Raw genomic sequence first — 15,194 nt, forward strand, 5'->3', positions numbered from 1 at the left:
TGCTAAACCACGCCCTTTCAGCGCTCAGCCCCGCCCCTCCCGGCGCGCCCCACGCGGCCGCGGGCGATGGGGGCAGCGGGGGCCACGCGGGCGGGCCCGTGCAGCGCATGCGCGGCTCCGGCACCGGCTCCGCCTCCCCCCGCTCGGATTGGGCCCCGCGGTGTCACGTGACGGGCGGAGGGTGGGGCGGAGTGACGTTACACTAGCAGATTGAGCACACCATTAAATGACGTCACCCTTATGCACCACACCCCAAATCAGTGACGCCATGGGAGCACACATGTCCTTATCCGGTTACGTCACAGAGCACACGCACTCATCGCCATCCTGTGATGTCACACTGCTGACTTCTGCATCGATGCCTCTGCCCTATGACGTCACAGAGCCACAACCCTGCCCTGACAACCCCGTGACGTCACAGAGCCCCTGCGCACCCCTGACATCCCATGACATCATAGAGTGCCCACACTCTGACACATGACGTCACAGCTCACACACCTGCTCCGTGATGTCAGAGAGCACGCACAACTCCCCGCATCCGCCCCATGACATCTCCCCACACACTGGGTACCTCCCCAAAAATCCCCAAAAACCCCAAAAGCCCCCAGAAAGTCCCCTAAAAATCCCCATTTTTCGCTCTAAAATCCCCGTTTTTCCCTGCAGAAACTCCCAAATTTTTTTTCCCAAAATCACGGTTATTTCACCCGAACCAAAAATCAAAAAATGCCCCCCAATCCCTAATGACGTCACCCGAGCACAATGACGTCATCTCGAGCACAATGTCGTCACCCGCAGTTCCCGCCGTCCCCCCGCGGTGTCGCTGTCTCTGCCCCCGCCCATCGATCGCTCGGCGCTCGCTGTGTCGCCCCGCGCGGTCCCGGCAGGCGGGCGGGCCGAGCGCCGAGATGAGCCTGGCGGAGGGCCGCGCCCCGCGGCGCACGGCCGGGAATCGCCTCTCGGGGCTGCTGCAGGCCGAGGAGGAGGACGAGTTCTACCAGACCACCTACGGCGGCTTCAACGAGGCGAGCGCAGCGCCGGGGGGCGCGGCGGGCACGGCGGGAGGCGCGGCGGGAGCGGGCCCGGCGCTCGGAGCGGGGCGGCGGGAGGCGGGAAGCGTGAGGGGAGCGGGGCGTGAGGGGGGCCGGGGGGTGTGCGGGGAACGGGGATGTCCGGGGGATGGGGGATGTCCCGGGAGGAGCGTTTGGGGACCTCGGGGTGCTCCATCTCTGTGGGATCCCGGGATAACGGGGAATTCCGGGATAAATCCCGGGATAACGGGAGATTCCGGGATAAATCCCGGCATAACGGGGGATTCCGGGGATCCAGGGAGACCCCTCCCTGTGTCCCACCGGAGTTTGGGCACAATGAGCACTGCGGGCATCCCTGCGTGGGATTCCGCGGTTCCCAATCCCCTGTTCCCATATTCCCAACATTCCCAACATTCCCATATTCGCGCTATTCCCCATCCCACATTCTCGGCATTCCCAACGTTCCCGATGTTTACCGCAGGAGTCCGGCGATGACGAGTACCGCGGGGACCACTCTGACAGCGATGACGAGGTGGACTCCGACTTCGACATCGACGAGGGCGACGAGCCGGGCTCGGAGCAGGACGAGGCCGAGCCCCGGCGGCGCCGCCGCGTGCTCACCAAGGCCTACCGGGTACCGAGCCCTTCCGGGGCCTTCCCGGGGAAATTCCCCTGATCCCGGGGCTTTTCCGGGGAAATCCTCCCGATCCCAGGGCTGCTCCGGGTACCGAGCCCTTCCCGGGTTTTTCCACGGAGATCCCGGCGCTCCCGGGCCCTCATCCCCGGCTGGTTTCTGTCCTCCCTCCCCCTGCAGGAGCCGCTCAAGAGCCTGCGGGCCAAGAAGGCCGAGGGGCCGCGGGGAGGCTCCCAGAGGAGCCGGGAGGTGAAATCCACGCCCCTGGAGCTGCAGGAGGACGGGGGAGACAGTGAGTGAGGGGGGAATGGGGTGGGATGGGAGCAGGGTCTTGGTGATCCCAGCTGGAAATGGCATCCTCTGGGGGAGCTCCTGGCTCCCCAGGGGTTGGGGAGGGATCCTGGGGATCTCTGGGTGATCCATGGCTGATCCCTGTCTCTCCAGGCAGGAAGCACATGCGCCAGTCCACCACGGAGCACAGCCGGCAGACATTCCCTGGGAATGGGATCCCAGGGGAGAGCTCCTGGTTCCCCAGGGGTTGGGAAGGGATCCCGGGGATCTCTGGGTGATCCATGGATCTGTGGCTGATCCCTGTCTCTCCAGGCAGGAAGCACATGCGCCAGTCCACCACGGAGCACACCCGGCAGACGTTCCTGCGGCTCCAGGAGCGCCAGGTGCAGTCCAAGAGGAAGAAGGGAGGGACGAGCTACGAGCGGCCCCTGACCCAGGAGGAGCTGCTGGAGGAGGCCAAGATCACCGAGGAGATCAACCTGCGCTCCCTGGGTGAGGGGATGGGCACTGGGAATGGGGATGGGACACTGGGAATGGGGCACTGGGAATGGGAATGGGGTCCTGGGAATGGGAATGGGACACTGGGAATGGGAATGGGAGAATGGGAATGGGACACTGGGAATGGGAATGGGACACTGGGAATGGGAATGGGAATGGGACACTGGGAATGGGACACTGGGAATGGGAATGGGACACTGGGAATGGGGATAGGACAGTGGGAATGGGAATGGGAGAATGGGAACGGGAATGGGACACTGGGAATGGGACAGGGCCAAGATCACCGAGATCAACCTGGGACACTGGGAATGGCACAGGGATCCCAGGACCAGACCTGGCAGCGCTGTAAGGTACCCGAGCCAGGCTGAGCTGTTCCTGCCCCCATTCCTGCCCCCATTCCCGATCCCATTCCTGCCCCCAGAGAACTACGAGCGGCTGGAGGCGGACAAGAAGAAGCAGGTGCAGAAGAAGAGGAAGATCGTGGGCCCCGTGATCCGGTACTGGTCCCTGACCATGCCCCTCCTGCCCGAGCCCGGCCGCGATGACCCCGTGGACGTCGAGGGGTGAGTGCCCCCTGAACCCCAAATCCCAGCCTGGAGCTGCCCCACAGGGGCTGGGCAGCCCCTCAGAGCTCCCAGATCCCAAACTCCGGTTCTGGGGGGTGGATTTGGGCACTGAATCCCGACCTGGGGCTCTCACCTTGGAACCCCTCATCCCATGGGAAAAGCAGGTTTTGGGACCCTTTAATCCCATGGGAAACGCAGGTTTTGGGACCCTTTAATCCCATGTGAAAAGCAGGTTTTGGGACCCTGTAATCCCATGGGAAGAGCAGGTATTGAGCTCCACCTTGGCAATCCCAAATCCTACACTGGAGTTGCAGTTTTTGAGGCTCCAAATCCCATGAGAGTCACAGTTCTTGGGCAACACCCCAAATCCCAAATCCCGCTTTGGAGTCGCAGTTTTTGAGGCCCCAAATCCCATGGGATTCGCAGTTTTTGGGCACCACCACAAACCCTAAATCCCCCATTGGAGCTGCACCTTTTGAGGCCCCGGATCCCTTTGAGGTCGCAGTTTTTGGGCACCGTCCTGGCCATCCCAAATCCCCCGTTGGAGCTGCCCCAGACCCCTTTGGAATCCCCCTTTTTGGCCACCCCGAGCTCCCCACCGGAGCTGCACCTCTCGAGCCCCTTTAGCGCCCCCGGTTTTGGCTGCCCTGCCCAGCCCCGTCCCCGCTGCCGTTCCAGGCTGGACCCCGAGGCGCGGCCGCCGTCGCCGGGCAAGTGCTCGCGCACGTTCATCTCCTTCAGCGACGACGCCACCTTCGAGCGCTGCTTCCCCCGGGCGCGGGCGCCGCGGCTGCCGGTGCGGGAGCTGTGCCCGGTGACGCACAAGCCCGCCCTGTACCGCGACCCCATCACCGACATCCCCTACGCCAACGCCCGCGCCTTCCGCATCATCCGCGAGGCCTACCGCAAGTACGTGACGGCGCACGGGCTGCCCAGCGCCGCCGCCGCCGCCGCCGCCGCCACCGCGGGCACCGCAGGGGCCGGGGACGGCACCGGGGCACGGCCCGGCCGGCAGAAAATCGTCATCAAACAGAGCGTGCCCAGTGCCTGAGAGATGGGGTTTGGGATTTGGGAACGTTCCTAAAGCTGCAGAAAATCGTCATCAAACAGAGCGTGCCCAGTGCCTGAGAGACGGGAGAGGGGATTTGGGGTGTGGGAGTGTTCTTCGTAAAAACAGCAGAAAATCGTCATCAAACAGAGCGTGCCCAGTGCCTGAGAGACGGGGTTTGATGGGGTTTGGGAATGTTCCTAAAACTGCAGAAAATCATCATCAAACAGAGCGTGCCCAGTGCCTGAGAGACGGGAGAGGGGGTTTGGGAATGTTCCTAAAACTGCAGAAAATTGTCATCAAACAGAGCGTCCCCAGTGCCTGAGAGATGGGAGATGGGATTTGGGAACGTTCCTAAAACTGCAGAAAATCGTCATCAAACAGAGCGTGCCCAGTGCCTGACACCACAGATTGAGGGTTTGGGGTTTGGGGTGCGGGGTGCGGGAGTGTTCTTTGTAAAACGGCAGAAAATCATCATCAAACAGAGCATGCCCAGTGCCTGAGAGATGGGGTTTGATGGGGTTTGGGAACGTTCCTAAAGCTGCAGAAAATCGTCATCAAACAGAGCGTGCCCAGTGCCTGAGAGACGGGGTTTGGGATTTGGGAACGTTCCTAAAGCTGCAGAAAATCGTCATCAAATAGAGCATCTCCAGTGCCTGAGAGATGGGGTTTGATGGGGTTTGGGAACGTTCCTAAAACGGCAGAAAATCGTCATCAAACAGAGCGTGCCCAGTGCCTGAGAGATGGGAGAGGGGGTTTGGGAATGTTCCTAAAACAGCAGAAAATCGTCATCAAACAGAGCGTGCCCAGTGCCTGAGAGATGGGAGAGGGGGTTTGGGAATGTTCCTAAAACAGCAGAAAATCGTCATCAAACAGAGCGTGCCCAGTGCCTGAGAGATGGGGTTTGGGATTTGGGAATGTTCCTAAAACAGCAGAAAATTGTCATCAAATAGAGCGTCTCCAGTGCCTGAGAGACGGGAGAGGAGGTTTGGGAATGTTCCTAAAACGGCAGAAAATCGTCATCAAATACAGCGTGCCCAGTGCCTGAGAGATGGGGTTTGGGGTTTGGGAACGTTCCTAAAACTGCAGAAAATCGTCATCAAACAGAGCGTGCCCAGTGCCTGACACCACAGATAGAGGGTCTGGGGTTTGGGGTTCAGGAGTGTTCTTTGTAAAACTGCAGAAAATCGTCATCAAACAGAGCGTGCCCAGTGCCTGAGAGACGGGAGAGGGGATTTGGGAACGTTCCTAAAACTGCAGAAAATTGTCATCAAATAGAGCGTCCCCAGTGCCTGACACCACAGATTGAGGGTTTGGGATCTGGGGTTTGGGGTGTGGGAGTGTTCTTTGTAAAACTGCAGAAAATCGTCATCAAACAGAGCGTCCCCAGTGCCCGACACCACAGATTGAGGATTTGGGGTTTGGGGTTTGGGGTTCAGGAGTGTTCTTTGTAAAACGGCAGAAAATCATCATCAAACAGAGCGTGCCCAGTGCCTGAGAGATGGGGTTTGATGGGGTTTGGGAACGTTCCTAAAGCTGCAGAAAATCATCATCAAACAGGGCGTTCCCAGTGCCTGACACCTCAGATTGAGGGTTTGGGGTGCTGGGGTGTTGGGACTGGCAGCTGCCATGGTTTTGTTGAGGGGCTCCTTTCCAAGTGTTGGCAGTGCCTGAAATCCCGGGATTTTGGGGTGCTGGGCTGTTGGGGTTTGGGGTTTGGGGATATGGGGTCACCCATTTGAGTGATGGTTTTTCTGGGGTCGTTGTTCACCAGGGGTGTTGGAGGAGGGAATAAAGTGGATTTGGGGGTTGGTTTGTGTGGGGTGGTGGGAGCCCCTTTTTGCAGGAAATCCTACAATTAATAAAGAGGTTTGCAGAACCCTTTTCCAGAAATCCTACAAAAAATATGGGGTGGGAGCCATTTTTCCAAGAAATCCTCCAACAAACAAGGTTCATGAACCCATTATTTCCCTACAATAACATGGGATTCCCTTCTCCAGAAAAGCCTAAAATAAAGTTTATGGGATTCCTTTTTCCAGAAGAACCTACAGAACATTCCCATCTCCCCCAGACCACATTTGGGGGTGTCCAGATCCCCTTCACCCCCCGAATTCGGGGCTTGTAGGGCCAAGCCCGCCTCGATCTTTGTGGGGTTTATGGGATTTGGGAAGGATCCTGCCCCCCTCACCTTTCCCCGTGTCCCCCCTTTGCTCCTGGCGGTTTTTGGGGCCGGAGCTTTGCGGGTTTATAGGATCGGGGGAGGATCCGCTCTGCCTCTGCCCCCGGCGGTTTTTGGGGCCGGAGCTTTGCGGGGTTATAGGATCGGGGGAGGATCCGCTCTGCCTCTGCCCCCGGCGGGTTTTGGGGTCGGCGGGCCCCGCGGGCCGGGGCGGGGCCCCTCCGTTCCCGATAAGGGCCGGGACGCGGATCCGCCCCTCCCGGCCCGAATAAAGCGCTGATCTCATGCCCCGCGCGGCCCCAGAGCTCCGGGATCGGCCCCGGCTTTTGGGATCGCCTTTGGGATCGGCCCCGGGGCTCCGGGATCGGCCCCGGCTTTTGGGAGCGGCTTCAGGCTCCGCTTTGGGATCCCCCCCCGGGCTTTAGGACCGGCCCCAGGTACGGCCCCGCTGTCCCCGCGCTGTCCCCGCGCTGTCCCCGCGCTGTCCCCGCGGTGTCGCCGCCCCCTCCCCCTCCCGCCCCGGGAATTTGGGGATCCCGGAGCCGCTTCCCAAAGATTCCCACGCTGCGAGGGGGGCGGGGCGGGGCAGGTGCGTCCCCACCCCCGGCGGGGACAGCGCGAGCGGCGCCCGTGGGGCCCGCGCGACATTCGGGGACTCGCGGCTCGTGACAGCGACCGGGACGTGACCCCGGCAGGTGACAAAGGCTGGCGACAGCTCCTGGGGCGTGCTCGGTGTCCCCCAGCGCTGTCCCCGCGGAGGGTGGCACGGGCAGGTCCCGCCGTGTCCCCCCGTGCCCCCAGAGCCCGCCAGTGCCGGCACGAAGGGGTCCCCCCGTGTCCCCCCGTGTCCCCCCGGCTGTGCCCAGCGGTGCCACCCCGCTGTCCCCCCGTGTCCCCAGGTCCCCGCGGCCATGACGCCGTACCGGCAGGAGCTGGAGAAGTACCGCGACATCGACGAGGACAAGATCCTGCAGGAGCTGTCCCCGGAGGAGCTGGCGCAGCTGGACGCCGAGCTGGCCGAGATGGACCCCGAGGTGGGCGCGGGGGACGGGCGGTGCCACACGGGCGGTGGCATGGGTGGCGACACGGGCAGTGCCACACGGGCGGTGCCACACGGGCGGTGACACGGGCGGTGCCATGGGCGGCAGTGACACGGGCGGCGGTGACACGGGCGGTGACACGGGCGCTGTCCCCAGAACGTGCTGCTGCCCGCGGGGCTGCGCCAGCGCGATCAGACCCACAAGAGCCCCACGGGCCCCCTGGACCGGGACGCGCTCCTGCAGCACCTGGAGCGGCAGGCGCTGGAGGCCGAGGAGCGCCAGGACCTCGTGCCCTTCACCGGCGAGAAAAAAGGTCTGGGGACAGCCTGGGGACAGTGGGGGGACAGCACGGGGACAGTGGGGGGACAGCCTGGGGACATGGAGGGGACACGGAGGGGCCCGGGCCCCCAGGCTCGGGTGTATTTTATATTTAGCTCGGCCTCGCCAGCGGCTCAGGTGTCCTGGGCGAGCTGGGCCCCCGCCAGCCCCGGGCACGGCCACCAGCCCTGGCAGTGTCACCCCCAGGGACAGCAGTGCCAGCCCCGGGATGGTCACAACCCTGTGACAGCAGTGCCAGCCTCAACGAGGCCACCCCCACGATGCCACCTGAAGCCGCTTGTCCCGTGCCCCTGTCCCCAGGGAAGCCGACTGTCCCCCTGTCCCCATGTCCCTGTCCCTGTCCCCGGGGAAGCCGTTTGTCCCCATGCCCGGTGTCCCCCTGTCCCCAGGGAAGCCGTTTGTCCCCATGTCCCTGTCCCCAGGGAAGGTGACTGTCCCCATGTCCCCATGCCCGGTGTCCCCCTGTCCCCAGGGAAGCCGTTTGTCCCCAAGGCGGCGGCGCCGGCACTGCCGCGGGAGGAGCAGGTGACGCTGGAGCCGGAGCTGGAGGAGGCGCTGGCCAACGCCACCGACGCCGAGATGTGCGACATCGCCGGTGCGTGGGGACACAGGGGACAGCAGAGGGGACAGCGGGGACAGCGGGATTGGGATTGGGAATGGGATGGGGAATGAGGCAGAGATGTGCGACATCGCCGGTGCGTGGGGACAGCAGAGGGGACAGCGGGGACAGCGGGGACAGAGGGATTGGGAATGGGAATGGGATGGGAATGGGATCGGGAATGAGGCAGAGATGTGCGACATCGCTGGTGCATGGGGACAGCAGAGGGGACAGCGGGGACAGAGGGGACAGAGGGGACAGAGGGATTGGGAATGGGAATGGGAATGGGATCGGGAATGAGGCAGAGATGTGTGACATCGCCGGTGTGTGGGGACAGCAGAGGGGACAGAGGGGACAGCGGGATTGGGATTGGGATGGGAATGGGATCAGGAATGGGAATGGGAATGAGAATGGGGACATGGATGGGGTTGGAATGGGGGTGGGATTTGTAAAGGACGGGGATGGGATGGGATTTCCATGGATTTCCACGGGATTTCCATGGATTTCTGTGGGATTTCCATGGGATGGGCTCTGCACAGGCCGGGATCCCCACGGGGCCGGGAGCAGCACCAGGAAGGGCCTCGGCTGAGGGTAACGCTGTCCCCAAGGGCTGTGCCACACGTGTCACTGCACACACCTGAGTGTCACACGTGTCACGGTGTCACTGCACACACCTGAGTGTCACACCTGTCCTTGTGTCACTGCACACACCTGAGTGTCACACGGTGTCACTGCACACACCCGAGTGCCACACATGTCACAGTGTCACTGCACACACCTGAGTGCCACACATGTCACTGCACACACCTGAGTGCCACACATGTCACTGCACACACCTGAGTGTCACACGGTGTCAGTGTCACCTGGCGAGGGACACCGAGCACGAGGCCAGCATGGCACACCTGTCCTTGTGTCACTGTCACACACCTGAGTGTCACAGACATCCCTGTCACCCCTGTGTCTGTGTCACACACACCCCAGTGTCACACACACCCCAGTGTCACACGCTTTGTCCCACAATGTCACCCATGTCCCCCCTCACCCTCTGTGTCCCCTCAGTTAAAGCAGCTCCGACCCCACCTTTGGCTCCCGGTGCCACCTCCCCGGGGGGACTCGGGGGCCCTGTGTCCCCCTGTGACCCCAATGTCCCCAGTGTCACCGTGTGTCCCCGCAGCCATCCTGGGCATGTACACGCTGATGAGCAACAAGCAGTACTACGACGCCATCTGCAGCGGGAACATCTGCAACACCGAGGGCATCAACAGTGAGTGACACTGGGGACAGGGACATGGGGACAGGGCATCAACAGTGAGTGACAAAGGGGACATGGGGACATGGGGACATGGGGACAGGGCATCAACAGTGAGTGACAAAGGGGACAGGGACATGGGGACATGGGGACAGGGCATCAACAGTGAGTGACAAAGGGGACAGGGACATGGGGACATGGGGACAGGGCATCAACAGTGAGTGACACGGGGGACAGGGACAGGGCATCAACAGTGAGTGACACGGGGGACAGGGGACATGGGGACATGGGGACATGGGGACAGGGCATCAACAGTGAGTGACACCAGGGGACAGGGACATGGAGACATGGGGACAGGGCATCAACAGTGAGTGACAAAGGGGACATGGGGACATGGGGACAGGGCATCAACAGTGAGTGACACAGGGGACAGGGACAGGGCATCAACAGTGAGTGACACCGGGGACAGGGGACATGGGGACATGGGGACATGGCATCAACAGTGAGTGACACGGGGGACAGGGACATGGGGACATGGGGACAGGGCATCAACAGTGAGTGACAAAGGGGACAGGGGACATGGGGACAGGGCATCAACAGTGAGTGACACGGGGGACAAGGACATGGGGACATGGGGACATGGGGACAGGGCATCAGCAGTGAGTGACACAGGGGACAGGGACATGGGGACATGGGGACAGGGCATCAACAGTGAGTGACACGGGGGACAGGGGACAAGTGCCTCTACGGGGTGGTTGGGGCAGTATTTGGGGACCAAACTCATGTGTCCCTGAGCCCCATCCCCACGCTGTCCCCACGCTGTCCCCTCGCTGTCCCCATGCTGTCCCCACGCTGTCCCCACGCTGTCCCCTCGCTGTCCCCACGCTGTCCCCACGCTGTCCCCACGCTGTCCCAGGTGTGGTGCAGCCGGACCGGTACCGCCCGGTGCCGGACGAGCCCCCGAACCCCACGGACGTGGCCGAGACGCTGCGGCGGCTGCAGGACAACGACCCCGAGCTGCACGAGGTCAACCTCAACAACATCAAGGTGACACCGCGCTGACACCGCCCCCAACGGTCCCCAACGTGTCCCCAACATGTCCCCAACGTGTCCCCAATGTGTCCCCAACGTGTCCCAATGTGTCCCTGGGTGGGTGAAGGGGGGGTCCCCAAGGTGCCACCCCGGCCCCTGGGTGACCCCGTGTCCTGGGGGACATCCCCAGCCCTGTGGTGACCCCAAGTGTCCCCGGCTGTCCCCAGGACATCCCTGTCCCCACGCTCGAGGCCATCTGCCAGGCCATCAAGACCAACACCCACGTGCGCAGCCTCAGCCTGGTGGCCACGCGCAGCAACGACCTGGTGGCCAACGTGAGTCCCCAAGTGTCCCCAGATGTCCCTGCACGGGTCCCCCCGTGCCTGTCCACCCATCCCGGGGACACCAAGGACGGTGTCCCCATGGTGCCACTGTGGTGCCACTGTGGTGCCACCGGGGTGTCCCCAGGCGGTGGCCGAGATGCTGGAGCAGAACCAGAGCCTGCAGAGCCTCAACCTCGAGTCCAACTTCATCACCAGCGCGGGGATGCTGCGGCTGCTGGCGGCCATCGGGCGCTGCCCCTCGCTGAGCGAGATCCGCCTGGACAACCAGGTGACAGCGGGGACAGCAGGGACAGCAGGGACAGGGACAGGGACAGCGGGGACAGCGGGGACAGGGACAGCAGGAACGGCAGGGACAGCAGGGGAGGTGACAATGCCCTGACTGTCTCCAACCCTGCAGTGCCAGTGCCTGGGGGACACGGTGGAGATGGGGCTGTGACAGTGACACTGACCCTGTCCCCAATGATGTCCCCGCAGTGCCAGCGCCTGGGGGACACGGTGGAGATGGGGCTGTGACAGTGACACTGACCCTGTCCCCAATGATGTCCCCGCAGTGCCAGCGCCTGGGGGACACGGTGGAGATGGGGCTGTGACAGTGACACTGACCCTGTCCCCAATGATGTCCCCAATGATGTCCCCAATGATGTCCCCGCAGTGCCAGCGCCTGGGGGACACGGTGGAGATAGCCATGGCAGCCACCCTGGAGCAGTGTCCCTCCCTGCTGAGGTTCGGCTACACCTTCACCCTGCAGGGCCCGCGGGCGCGCGCCGCCGCCGCCCTCACCCGCAACAACGAGCTCCGTGAGTGTCCCCAGGGTCCCCAGGTGTCACCCGGGGCTCCCAGAGCTCCATGAGTGTCCCCAGGGTCCCCAGGTGTCACCCGGAGCTCCCAGAGCTCCGTGAGTGTCCCCAGGGTCCCCAGGTGTCACCCGGGGCTCCCAGAGCTCCGTGAGTGTCCCCAGGTGTCACCCGGGGGGGCCCCAGAGCTCCGTGAGTGTCCCCAGGGTCCCCAGCTGTCACCCGGGGCTCCCAGAGCTCCGTGAGTGTCCCCAGGTGTCACCCGGGGCTCCCAGAGCTCTGAGAGTGTCCCCAGGTGTCACCCGGGGCTCCCAGAGCTCCGTGAGTGTCCCCAGGGTCCCCAGGTGTCACCCGGGGCTCCCAGAGCTCTGTGAGTGTCCCCAGGTGTCACCCAGAGGTCCCAGAGCTGAGCCCACCTTGGAGGGAGCTCCTGAATGTCCCCAGGTGTCACCAGGGCTGGGACTTTACCCTGACCCCCCCTTTTCTCTCCCCCCAGGTCGCCAACAGAAGAAATCCTAAAAATCCTCCCATGCCCACCCCGAGCTCAGGAACCGCTGGGAATAAAGCGGAAAAATGGTGGAAAAATGTCCCAAAAAATTCCCACTTTATTCCCGGGACTCTGGGGACGCTTGGGGACACTTGGGGACGCTTGGGGGCACTTGGGGACGTCAGGCTGGTGGCAGCGGTGGCGGCTCCTCCTCGTCGGAGTCGAACTCGGCGTTCCCGTCCTTCACCCAATTCCCAGCGGGATCCTGGAGCCAGCCCCGGCTGGGACACAGGGAAACGGGGTTGGGGGATTCTCTGGGACTTTGGGGAATTTTGGGAATTTTTCTGGATATTTTTGGGATATTTTGGGGGGATGTTTTGGGATTTTTCCCCAAACTCCCCCCTCCCGACTCACCTGCGCAGGTGCAGGTGGTGCCGCAGGATCCGCAGCCGCTCCGGGCTCGGCCCCTCGGGGCACCGGGAATTTCCTTCCTCGGAACTCCGGGAATTTCCTTTCCTTGCCCGCTTCCCGTCCTTGGGGGCGCCTGGGGGAGCGCGGGAGGGGCTGCTGGGAATCCCGGGAATGGGGAATTCCCGGGAAATCCCCGGGAACGGGCGGGCGGGGCCTCACTCACCCTCTCGGTGTGCGGGGCCGGGGGTCTCGGCATTCCCGGCATTCCCGGCATTCCCGGCATTCCCGGGGTTCGGCTCTGGCGGCGTCTGGGAATTTTTTGGGATCATCCGGGGGATCCCGGCCCGGGAGCTGCTGCCCTTGGACCTGGCAGGGGGAAGGGAGAGGGGGTGAACCCCAGAACCTTCCCTTCCCTGGGAACCCCAGAACTTTCCCCGGTGTCCCTGGGGCCCTTCCCAGCCTTTCCTGTTTGTTCCTGATTTTTCCTGGTATCCCTGGGTTCCTTTCCCATCTGCTCCTGTTTTCTTCCCTCAATTTTCCTGGTTCCTCACCTGTCTCTCCTGCAGCAGCTGTTGTACAAGGCTGTTATCAGCATTTCCCCCCGTTTTTGCCCGTTTTCCCCCGTTTTTCCCCCATTTCTCTCACCTGTCTCTCCTGCAGCAGCTGTTGTACGGGGCTGTTCTCAGCATTTCCCCGTTTTTGCCCGTTTTCCCCCGTTTTTCCCCCATTTCCCTCACCTGTCTCTCCTGCAGCAGCTGTTGTACGGGGCCGTTCTCAGCAGGGCGCTCCGGGCCAGGCGACGCGTCCGGGCCAGCAGCGGGGCCTGCTGGACACGCCCACTGAGCCACGCCCACTGAGCCACGCCCACCTGAGCCCAGGCCCATATAAGGCCACGCCCACATAAAGCCACCTGAGCCGTGCCCATCGCAGCCACACCCGCCCGAGGCCACGCCCACCAAGACACGCCCACACACATCACATCCAACCAGGCCGTGCCCACTTAGCACATGCCCAGAGGCCACGCCCCCATGGAAACCACACACCCACATAGGCCACACCCCCTTGGAGACCACACCCATATTGTACCACACCCACAGAGACCACACCCTCCCAGGGACACACCCAAATAGACCACACCCACATTGACCCACACACACAGCAAGCCCCACCCACAGGGACCACGCCCTCCCAGGACACACCCACATTTAACCACACCCACATTAATCCAACCTTCGGGGACCACGCCCTCCCCGGGACACACCCACAGAGGCCACGCCCATTTCCTGTCACAGCCTGGCCACACCCACCTGCACACCTGGGGCCCCGCCCGGGGCCTCCTGCGGGGTCACCTGGGGTCCCTGCGGGGTCTCCTGGGGCCAGCGGGGCCGCCCGAAGGAACGGAGCAGGTCTGGGACAGTGAGGGGACAGTGAGGGGACAGTGAGGGGACAGGGACAGGGGGACAGGGACAGGGACATGGGGACAGGGTGAGGGGACAGGGACAAGGGGACAGGGGAAAGGGACAGGCAGGGACACCATGAGGGGACAGGGACAGGGGGACAGAGACGGGGACAGGGTGAGGGGACAGCACAGGTGACACAGGGCCCGGTGACACGGGGCCAGGTGACACAGGGCCAGGTGACACGGGGCCAGGTGACACAGGGCCACCCCCACTCACTGTCCAGGTGTTTCCTGCCCGCGCGGTGCAGCAGCAGCGTCTGCAGAGTGTCACACACGGGGCGCTGGGGACACAGCGAGCACGCCAGCCTGGGGACAGCGGGGACACTCAGGGACACTGGGGACAGCGGGGACAGCGGGGACAGCGGGGACAGCGGGGACAGCGGGGGAGCCTCACCTGCCATCGCGCAGCAGCAGCGCCTCGTCCTCGGGGATGGCGCTGGCCAGCAGCTCAGCCACGCGGCGCCTCTGGGGACACAGGGCCACCACGGTCACCCCGGCACCACACTGTCCCCAGACTGTCCCTAAACTGTCCCCAAACCATCCCCAAAATGTGCCCAAACTGTCCCCAGACTGTCCCCAAACCATCCCCAAACTGTCCCCAAACTGGACAGGCCTGGGGAGGGCTGACGGGACAAAGTGGGGCCGGGGAGGGACCTGAGGGACCTCGAGGGCACTGACGGGACACAAAGGGACCCAGGGAAGGGTTGGGGGTCCCGGGGGGTTCAGGAAAGGGTTGGGGACACCCCGGGGAGGGAGAGGGGACACGAAGGGACAGAGGGAAGTGTTGGGGACATCGAGGGGACAAAGGGGGACCCAGAGAAGGCCTCGGAGAGACCCAGGGAAGGCCTCGGGGACCCACGGGGCTCAGGCCGCGGCCCGGAGGTGAGGCCGGGCGTGGCGGGGGAGGCCGGGGCTGGGCCTGGCGGTGCCAGGGGTGCCCGAGGGGTGCCCGGGGAGGGGTCCCGGGGGGTGCCGGCCCCACCTGCAGCGCCCCGAGCGGCCCCGGGTCGCTCTCGTCGCGCTTAAAGGACATGGCGGGCCCCGCTAGGCCGCGGTCTCCATGGCAACCGCCACGGCCGCTTCCGGGTAGCGCTTCCCAGAGGACAGCCGGCGGGGGAACAACCAATCAGCGAGCGCTCAGCGCGACCCCCGCGGCTTGATGGGAGCTGTAGTTCGAGCGTGGGGAGCTTCCGTGGG

The 15,194-nt window shown here is 63.5% G+C and overlaps 3 protein-coding genes across 8 annotated transcripts; 2 read left to right on the plus strand and 1 right to left on the minus strand.

Moving 5' to 3' along the window:
- The first annotated feature begins 842 nt into the window (after nucleotides 1-842).
- Nucleotides 843-5,944, plus strand: VPS72 (vacuolar protein sorting 72 homolog). Of its 3 annotated transcripts, none has more exons than XM_077192085.1 (7): nucleotides 843-1,022; nucleotides 1,510-1,662; nucleotides 1,843-1,954; nucleotides 2,266-2,445; nucleotides 2,873-3,014; nucleotides 3,696-4,064; nucleotides 4,722-5,944. In XM_077192085.1, exons 1-7 carry the CDS (start codon nucleotides 906-908, stop codon nucleotides 4,723-4,725), a joined length of 1,077 nt encoding a protein of 358 aa, XP_077048200.1. In that variant the 5' UTR covers nucleotides 843-905; the 3' UTR covers nucleotides 4,726-5,944. The 3 variants fall into 3 exon arrangements, with proteins under 3 accessions (XP_077048200.1, XP_077048201.1, XP_077048199.1); XM_077192086.1 differs by lacking the exon at nucleotides 4,722-5,944 and adding an exon at nucleotides 4,142-4,292; XM_077192084.1 differs by lacking the exon at nucleotides 4,722-5,944 and adding an exon at nucleotides 4,565-4,661 and having other exon boundaries at nucleotides 888-1,022.
- Nucleotides 5,945-6,328: 384 nt separating this feature from the next.
- Nucleotides 6,329-12,237, plus strand: TMOD4 (tropomodulin 4). Of its 3 annotated transcripts, XM_054653216.2 has the most exons (10): nucleotides 6,358-6,681; nucleotides 7,144-7,278; nucleotides 7,441-7,597; nucleotides 8,096-8,218; nucleotides 9,396-9,485; nucleotides 10,387-10,517; nucleotides 10,730-10,837; nucleotides 10,971-11,114; nucleotides 11,499-11,643; nucleotides 12,137-12,237. In XM_054653216.2, exons 2-10 carry the CDS (start codon nucleotides 7,156-7,158, stop codon nucleotides 12,157-12,159), a joined length of 1,044 nt encoding a protein of 347 aa, XP_054509191.2. In that variant the 5' UTR covers nucleotides 6,358-6,681; nucleotides 7,144-7,155; the 3' UTR covers nucleotides 12,160-12,237. The 3 variants fall into 3 exon arrangements, with proteins under 3 accessions (XP_077048203.1, XP_077048202.1, XP_054509191.2); XM_077192087.1 differs by lacking the exons at nucleotides 11,499-11,643; nucleotides 12,137-12,237 and adding an exon at nucleotides 11,321-11,393 and having other exon boundaries at nucleotides 6,357-6,681; XM_077192088.1 differs by lacking the exons at nucleotides 10,387-10,517; nucleotides 11,499-11,643; nucleotides 12,137-12,237 and adding an exon at nucleotides 11,321-11,451 and having other exon boundaries at nucleotides 6,329-6,681.
- SCNM1 (sodium channel modifier 1) lies at nucleotides 12,228-15,121 on the minus strand. 2 transcript variants are annotated; one of them, XM_054653218.2, is made up of 8 exons: nucleotides 14,980-15,121; nucleotides 14,392-14,462; nucleotides 14,215-14,303; nucleotides 13,846-13,946; nucleotides 13,276-13,364; nucleotides 12,762-12,904; nucleotides 12,542-12,671; nucleotides 12,228-12,408 (listed from the first exon to the last, which is right to left on the minus strand). In XM_054653218.2, exons 1-8 carry the CDS (start codon nucleotides 15,028-15,030, stop codon nucleotides 12,309-12,311), a joined length of 774 nt encoding a protein of 257 aa, XP_054509193.2. In that variant the 5' UTR covers nucleotides 15,031-15,121; the 3' UTR covers nucleotides 12,228-12,308. The 2 variants fall into 2 exon arrangements, with proteins under 2 accessions (XP_054509193.2, XP_054509194.2); XM_054653219.2 differs by having other exon boundaries at nucleotides 13,276-13,361; nucleotides 14,980-15,120.
- Between the last annotated feature and the right edge of the window lie 73 nt (nucleotides 15,122-15,194).

Source organism: Agelaius phoeniceus, chromosome 31 (genome assembly GCF_051311805.1).
Source record: "Agelaius phoeniceus isolate bAgePho1 chromosome 31, bAgePho1.hap1, whole genome shotgun sequence".
Classification (NCBI taxonomy): domain Eukaryota; kingdom Metazoa; phylum Chordata; class Aves; order Passeriformes; family Icteridae; genus Agelaius; species Agelaius phoeniceus.

Bases quoted from the DNA above. Each gene is read 5' to 3' on its own strand.
- VPS72 (XM_077192085.1), top strand. From the start codon at position 906: ATGAGCCTGGCGGAGGGCCGCGCCCCGCGGCGCACGGCCGGGAATCGC. The intron at 1,955-2,265 runs GTGAGTGAGGGG...CTGTCTCTCCAG, and splicing joins GCAGGAGGACGGGGGAGACA to GCAGGAAGCACATGCGCCAG. The intron at 3,015-3,695 runs GTGAGTGCCCCC...CTGCCGTTCCAG, and splicing joins GACCCCGTGGACGTCGAGGG to GCTGGACCCCGAGGCGCGGC.
- TMOD4 (XM_054653216.2), top strand. From the start codon at position 7,156: ATGACGCCGTACCGGCAGGAGCTGGAGAAGTACCGCGACATCGACGAG. The intron at 7,279-7,440 runs GTGGGCGCGGGG...CGCTGTCCCCAG, and splicing joins TGGCCGAGATGGACCCCGAG to AACGTGCTGCTGCCCGCGGG. The intron at 8,219-9,395 runs GTGCGTGGGGAC...GTGTCCCCGCAG, and splicing joins CGAGATGTGCGACATCGCCG to CCATCCTGGGCATGTACACG.
- SCNM1 (XM_054653218.2), bottom strand. From the start codon at position 15,030: ATGTCCTTTAAGCGCGACGAGAGCGACCCGGGGCCGCTCGGGGCGCTG. The intron at 12,905-13,275 runs GTGAGGGAAATG...TCCCCCTGCCAG, and splicing joins AGCTGCTGCAGGAGAGACAG to GTCCAAGGGCAGCAGCTCCC. The intron at 12,672-12,761 runs GTGAGTGAGGCC...GCGCTCCCCCAG, and splicing joins CGGCCCCGCACACCGAGAGG to GCGCCCCCAAGGACGGGAAG.